This window comes from Orycteropus afer, unplaced genomic scaffold (genome assembly GCF_000298275.1).
Source record: "Orycteropus afer afer isolate SDZICR_OR568_19922 unplaced genomic scaffold, OryAfe1.0 scaffold00757, whole genome shotgun sequence".
Classification (NCBI taxonomy): Eukaryota; Metazoa; Chordata; class Mammalia; order Tubulidentata; family Orycteropodidae; genus Orycteropus; species Orycteropus afer.
Genome location: NW_006922344.1, coordinates 452,476 through 460,534, shown reverse-complemented (window position 1 = coordinate 460,534; position 8,059 = coordinate 452,476). Strand labels below are relative to the sequence as shown.

General features: G+C 38.3%; 1 protein-coding gene across 1 annotated transcript in view; it reads left to right on the top strand.

Annotated features, from left to right (window-relative positions):
* The first annotated feature begins 590 nt into the window (after positions 1-590).
* The window catches only part of RALBP1 (ralA binding protein 1), a 47,797-nt gene continuing 40,328 nt past the window's right edge, over positions 591-8,059 (top strand). The window contains exons 1-2 of the mRNA XM_007957554.1: positions 591-834; positions 3,576-4,041. Of these exons, the coding sequence (XP_007955745.1) occupies positions 591-834; positions 3,576-4,041 (710 nt within the window). The remainder of the gene's footprint in view (positions 835-3,575; positions 4,042-8,059) is intronic.

Below are 8,059 nucleotides of genomic sequence, written 5' to 3'. Positions count from 1 at the left end.
ATAGCTGCAGTACAAAATTCAACACAGGAAGTTATAACTCTGATTGCACACAACTTAGAAACACAGTTAATAATATCCAATTGTGTGAATCATTAAGTGTATTATTTTAACTGTATTATAAATTTTTATTATGATACTAAACCATTCATCTGTAGTTATTTGTCTAGTCTTTGTAATTTATTATTCATACAGCATAGTTATTAAAAAAAATAGTAAAAAATTTTTGTTAGTAGCCTTCTACAATGGTGAGTTCTTTTTACAAGGAGCTCTGTATTCTACTTTGAGAACTCTGACTCTGGTTGTCATTTCGGTTATTTTTTTTAATACTTGATCCCAGTGCTTTCAGTTTTTTGAGAATTGAAGTGTATGGTGCGTGGAATGTAATGAGATGATAAAATGAAAAAGTATTTTGGGGAATGGGAAGAAAAAATAATTTTGATTTGTAAATTCAAGATTAATTGCTGTATTGTGTGTTTGTGGTATTTTGGTTGGTTGTTGGTGTTACATGGTTTTGATGACATTTTCTTTTTGTGCAGGTGTGATGGATAGGTAACAGAGAAGACGACTTTACCTCTTGCCAGGGAGTCAGAATGACAGAGTGCTTCCTGCCCCCCACCAGCAGCCCCAGTGAGCACCGCAGAGGGGAACATGGCAGTAGTCTTACTCGAACCCCCAGCTCTGAAGAGATCAGCCCCACTAAGTTTCCTGGATTGTACCGGACTGGTGAGCCCTCACCTCCCCATGACAGCCTTCATGAACCTCCTGATGTTGTGTCTGATGATGAGAAAGACCATGGGAAGAAAAAAGGAAAATTTAAGAAAAAGGAAAAAAGAAGTACGTATAATTTTTCTCTATAATCAGATATATTTTAGGTAATTTTCCACTTTAATCACATGTTCCTGCTGTCTTCTGGAAAGAGTCATTTTTTTTTTGAGGGTCTCAATTTTTTTATATTTGAGCTGTGTTTTATGGTCTTAGTCTCACAAATAAAAATACTGAACTTGCAGGGATAGTAAGAGTTTTCCAGTGGAAATTTCTTAAAGGAGTCATTTTAAGTAATGTATAAAATGTAGGTGTTGGAATTTTGCCCTTGCACCATCTTGCTTTCTTGGGTGGATTGTATAGACCTTTTGAGGAACACTTTATTGGAACTGAGAAAATAGTAGCTACTCACTTGTCTTAAGCAATACCATGATCTTTCTTGTTACAGTTCTTAGTAGAGGGAATAAATTGTTTAAGCATAGCTCTTTGGTATATTTAAAGAAAATAACACGAGTTATTATTGTAAGTTACATTGAGTATTCCTTTATTTTGGGTTTCATAGTATTTTCAAGTTAGTTTCTTTTTGGAGCATAATCTACAGGGTACGTAAGTGTTTAATTTCATTGGTTATCACAAAACAAACACACCTGTCTTAGTTGCTAGTGTTGCTATGATAGAAATAACACAGTGGATGGCTTTAACAAACAAAAATTTATTTTATCACAGTTTAAGAGGCTAGAAGTCCAAATTCAAGGCACTAGCCACTCCTCGGAAGGAAGGTTGGGCAATCCTACTTCCGTAGTGATACTGCCTTGGAAACCCAAGGAGGGGTCGCTATGAGTCAGGCCTACTCGAAGGCACATAACAACAACAGCAGCTCTAGGAGAAGGTTTCCTTTGTCAGCTCGGGCGGGGGGGCGGGGGGGGGGAGGTCCTTGTCTCTTTAGTTTGTTACTTGGTTCCTTGGAGGTTTCCACATGGCTTGGCATCAATCTTCCCCCATCTCTGCTTCTTTTGCATGCTTGTTTAATCTTTTTTAAAATATAAAAGAGATTGACTCAAGATGTACCCTACACTAATCCTTCCTCCTTAACATAACAAAGAGAGCCCATTCCCCAAGGGGGGATTATAACTGCAAGCACAGAGGTTAGGATTTACAGTGCATTTTTGGAGGAGACAATTCTATCCATAACAACACCTATGAGGATTAGGAAACAGAACATTATCAGCACCCTAGCCATTCCTTTTACTACCCCTTCAAAGGTAATCTCTCTACTCCACCCAAAGGGAAACTTCTTTTGCCATAGATTCGTACTAACTGATTTTGAATTTTATGTAAATGGAAGCATGCTTCCATTTGTGTTTAGATTCTTTTGCCCAGTATTATGATTGTTAGAGTCATCCATGTTATTCCATGTGATTGTAATTTTGTTCGTTTTTTTGCTAGATATTATTTCGTTTAATTAATATGCTACAATATTTATCCATTGTTGGCCATTTGGGTTGTGTTCAGTTTTTTGAGTGTTATGAATTGTGCTTCTGTGAACATTCTTATGTGTGTCTTTTGGCACACATGTATATACCTGGTAATGGAATTGCTTACTTATAAGCTATGCATATTTCAGTTTTAGTAGATCCTGAGAAACAATTTTCCAGAATGGTTGTACTAGTTTATTCCCACCAGCAATATATGAGAGTTCCAGTTACTTTACATTGAGAATTATGCCCTTAAAATTTTTGCCGTCTGGATGGTGTGCAGCTTACGGTATTTTAGTTAGAGGATAACTTAAGAAACATTTTTAGTCTTTATTATAAAATAGCTTATAAGGTAGCTGGCTAAGAATAGGATAATGATCCCAAAAAACCCAAACACCATCAAGTCGATTCCAACTCAGCGACCCTGTAGGGCAGGGTAGAACTGCCTCATAAGGTTTCCTAATCTGTAAATCTTTATGGAAGCAGATTGTCTCATCTTCCAGTGAGTGGCTGGTGGGTTCAATCCACTACCCTTTTGGTTAGCAGCTCCTTAGGATAGTGATAAATATTGAAAAACAAGACTAAGTGTCTTTGAAGTGATACAAAGTAGCTGGGCATGTGGTCAATGGATGAAAGCCAGGGCTTCTGGTGCAGGGAAGTGGCTGATTCATTTAGCCATCCTGGAAGATTGGGGAACTTCTTGTTCTGTCCTCCATCTATCTGAGACTCAAGTCTTTGCTGTGGTCTCAGTTAACAGCTAGCGAACGGCGTATGAAGTATGATCAAGGAGTAGCTGGAGCACTTAGTGGTGCAGTTTGTGTTGCTGTGGCTGGAGATTGCCTCAAGTTACAGACCCCAAAAAAACTAAGCTAATTGAAACTAGTTGATCAGAGGACAGTCTGAACTAAATAAAGTGTGTATGTCAGAGGACATTGTTCATGCTACGAGTGGATGCTTTGTTTTACAGGATTCATTCTATTTTATAGGATTCATTTCACGGGGCCTTAGTGTAGAGTCATTCCTGTGTATTTCTAATACTTGTTTTGCCAAAATTCCTCTTACAAGCATATGTAAAACAAAACCAGTTTTACCACCTATTAATGCTAGGATGATAAGAAGCTGTCTTCCTGTCACCCTCCTGTGATGCAGAGCTGTCACTACAGTATCTCATTCTTCCCATTTCATTACTAGGAGCACCCAGGAGGGATTAGACATGAAGTAAAAAAGCTAGGAAATAGTCCCAGTTGACACTTGTTTTTCGTTCTGTTTTTAGAAAGCATATAGACAGTTTGTCATTAGGGAAGCATATAACTTACACTCCCTACATTTCTTTGGCAGCTGAAGGCTATGCTGCTTTTCAGGAAGATAGCTCTGGAGATGAAGCTGAAAGTCCTTCCAAAATGAAGAGGTCCAAGGGAATTCATGTGTTCAAGAAGCCCAGCTTTTCTAAAAAGAAAGAGAAAGATTTTAAAATAAAAGAGAAACCCAAAGAAGAAAAACATAAAGAAGAAAAGCACAAAGAAGAAAAGCATAAAGAGAAGAAGTCAAAAGACTTGACAGCAGCAGATGTTGTTAAACAGTGGAAGGAAAAGAAGAAAAAGAAAAAGCCAATTCCAGAGCCAGAGGTGCCTCAAGTTGATGTTCTAAGTCTCAGACCCATTTTTGGGATTCCTTTGGCTGATGCAGCAGAGAGGACCATGATGTATGATGGCATTTGCCTGCCTGCAGTTTTCCGGGAATGTTTAGATTATGTGGAAAAGTATGGCATGAAGTGTGAAGGCATCTACAGAGTTTCAGGTATTGGGTACATTTGTTTAACTTGGTGGGTTTTAAAAATTAACTTCACTTTAATTTTTCTAAAGAAAGAAAAATACTAACTTGTGGGGAAAATTGTGACTTAGGTCCTAATAAGCCTTATTCATTTTTCTTGATCTTTCCAATTGAAAAAAAAATGTCCCCTTATCCCTTTTTGTGTGTTTTGGCAGTTTGCTTTTTTTTATGCTGTTTCCTTCCATTAGAACAATATCTGTAAGTTGTTCATAGCTTGCAACTTCATGGAATGAGACAAGGTGAAGCATATGGGTAGTATTGCTTATCACTTCTTTCCTGACTAAGCAGAGGCTCATGTTGTAAGGGACATCAGAGAGCAGCAAGAGAAGGATGGTTATCTGTGTTCTTCAGAAGCTTCTTGGCCAAGAGACACACTTACCTAACACAGTTATATGATGTATTTCCTGAGCTCAGCTAAGGGGCATGAAATGTTATTTGTTAAATCTTAGGCCCCAGATGTGAATTTTTCTGTTAGTCATATGCAGCTATTATGTGTATTAATGAAATTAATTTCCCATCTATCTGTGCCCCACATGTATGAAGTTTTGGATTTCAGACTTAACAAAAATGTGTTTTATAATTGTTGTTATGTGCCGTCGAGTAGGACCTGACTCATAGCCCCTCCTTGGGTTTCCGAGGCAGTATCACTATGGAAGTAGATTGCCCCATCTTCCTTCCGAGGAGTGGCTGGTGGGTTTGAACCGCCAGCCTTCTAGTTAGCATTCAAGTGCCTTAGGCACTACGCTACCAAAGCGTATATTTTATACATGTATGTTTTATATTGGCTGTCCAAAATTAAGCAAAATGTGTAATATTTAAGGTGAAAAAGACTTTCTTATAAAGCAGTATGACTTTTATACTGGCATAGGATGAAAGTCCTGACCTGTGGTAACATCTGTGTTCCAAATCATTAAATTCTCATGATTCCATTTCTTGGTATGTATGAGAGCTTAAAATCAGAGGTACTTGATGTGTGTACATAAAGCAGTCTAAAAGGGGAGGCTTAGCTCCATTTTAAAGTCTTGACATGAGTCTCGAATTCAAGTTGAATTTTAAAGCTGCTTTTTCTAACAACTTTTTCTCTACCTTGATGCTGACCCTACACCCTAAAAGAAACATTCTTTTTCTCTGAGGTCTGGCAGGTACAAGATACCCAGAGGGTCTTTCTGCTGTGGTCAGATAGATGTAAGATGTGATAGTTTTTACCTGAAGAGTCTTGGTGTACAGCATTATTGATAAATCTTTATAGTGGTCCCCCAGAAATAGATATGATCGAGAAAACAATTTTTGTAGCAGATTACCAGAAAAATCTGTTCTGTCGTTGTCCTGTGACCATCCTGTAATAAACTGAAGAGCACACGTACACTTGCAATTATGTACCCATAACCGGTAATCCCACTTATGTATTATTTACCATCCCTGCTAAATCTCCACTTTCACATAGGCCTTTGACTCTCCTGATTGTCTTTCAGCCAGTTATGATTTTGTAACTTTTAGTTCCTGCTCCTACTTTACATAAATGTTTTCTTCCCCATTCTCTGGTGGAGGCCATTTTCACTCTATAAATTAGGATGTCTTCCTGGTTCTGGACTGACTCTATCCCTCAATAAACCTTTTTTACTTTTACTTAAGCAGACTCCTTGATATTGCTGTATGACAATCATCAACTTCTGTTTAGAGATTCCTTTTATCAAATTAATTGTTAGGCATACATTTTCATGATGAGTTGTTAAGTCATGCACATTTAGAATATATAAAGAGATTAGACTTAGTTTTTTCACAATTAGTTTTTCCATTTAATTGGTTCATACATGTTTCTAGAAGGAAGATTTGATGCTCAAATTTTGTTGAGAAAAGGCAGGCATTTTTGTTAACTGGAAAACCTTTACATGATCCCATAGATAATCAGCTTCTAGTTCATGGCTTAACTACTACTGTTTTATAGAAAATAAAGTAAATAAATCAGGCAATGACTTTTACTCCTTACCCACTGCGATCAAGTCGATTCTGACTCATAGTGACCCCCCATTGGGTTTCCAAGGCAGTAAATCTTTATGGAAGTAGAATGCTTCATCTTCCTTCCATGGAGTGGCTGGTGGATTTGAACCATCAGCCTTCTGATTAGCAGTCATGTGCCTTAGGCACTGCACCTAAGTAATACATAAAATTGAACACATTTAAATCAATTTGAAAAATTGACTTCTCTTTTTTTAAATTGTGGTTTGGGTGAAAATGTACAGAGCAAATTCACTTTCCATATATCAGCTCACATTCACTTTGTCTCATGACATTGACTACAATTTCCCACAGTGCAACAGCTCTCTTCCCACTTCCTCCTCATAGTTACCTCTTCCCTGTGTCCTTCCCTCCCATGCACTCCTGCTACCTGAGCTGCCTCCCTATGTATTAACAGCCCTTCTATTCCCCAATGATTGTTTTCTCCAAGGAGTGTTCAGCTGATATGCCTGTCTTTTGTTTGGCTGGAAGCCACAGGAGTGGGTTCAGTTCCAGACCTGAAGGGGCAGCTAGGGGCCATAGTCTCACTGGTTCCATCAGGCTCTATCAAACCTGGTTCCTTTTTTTTTTTTTTTTTAATGATTTTGAGTTTTGTTCCACATTGTTTTCCCACTCTAGGATCTAGGATCTCCTACACAGATTCCCCTCCGAGTGAGTGGTTGACAGTGGTACCTGAACACCATCTAGTTCTTCAGGTCCCATAGTCTTATAGGCTGAGGATCACATGGTGTACCAGTCACTTGGACTGATTTTTTCCATGCATCTTTGGTTTTCTTCATTCTTCTTTGCTCTGGATGAGGAGAGACCCATTGTTGCAAAAAATGGACTTTTAAGAATAATTTGTAACAAATTGATTTTAAAAAATTTAGACAATAATAAAATAAGCTACTTGACTTGTATGACCTTGATAGGTATGAAGAAATTTTGTTTTAGGTGAAAGTTTCTCTGCAGAGTTTGTGCACCTTTGTTTAAAAGATTCTTTTGTCTTTGATCTATGTTTGATGTTTGCTTTGTTTTGGAGATTCAGAGTTGCAACAGTCTTCTTTCCTGTTGTGTAAAAAAATGTTCACGCTGAGCTGTTCACCTGAGAATTGACTTCTAGGAGCCAAGCTCCTGGTTTGATCAGTTTACATACCTTTCTTTTCTTTTTTCTTGTGGCTGTATGTTGCGTTCAGCATGCTGTGAACTACACAGCTTAAAGCTCTGACTTTTCTTTCTGAATATTAGTAGTAACTGTTTTGTGATGGAGATTTTTCCTTCTCCTTTTATAATATATAAGGAGCTCTGGTGGCACAGTGCTTAAGGTATTGTACTGCTAACCAGAAGGTTCAAATCCACCAGCCACACCACAGAAGGAAAATGAGGCAGTCTACTTCTGTAAAGATTTACTGCCTTGGAAACCCAACCCAACCAGAGGTTGCCATGAGTCAGAATTGACTCAAAGGCATTGGTTTTGTTTGTTTTTTTCAAGGAGCGCTGATGGTGTAGTATGTAAGGGATTTGGCTGCTAACCATCGGGTCAGTGGTTCAAACCCACTAGCTGGTCCATGGAAGGAGGATGAGGCAATCTACTCTGTAAAGATGTACAGCCTTGGAAACCCAATGGGGGTCACTGTGAGTCAGAATCTACTGGATGGCAGTAGGTTATTAATATATAAGTCCCAACTAATATGAAAGATCATTTAAATGATTTTATTCATTAAATGACAGATTCTGGAATCAAGTTATAAAAATTCTAACAAAGATTTAATTGGGAGTTAAGCCACACTGCTGCAGCAAGAAGCCTGACACTCAAGAGGAGATACCAAGGACTTTAATTTGAGAAAGATAGCAGTCTCTTTTTATAACAACCTTTAGTTGTTGTTGTTGTTATGTGCCGTCAAGTCGGCCCCGACTCATAGCGACCCCTCCTTGGGTTTCCGAGGCAGTATCACTACGGAAGTAGGATTGCCCAACCTTCCTTCCGAGGAGTGGCT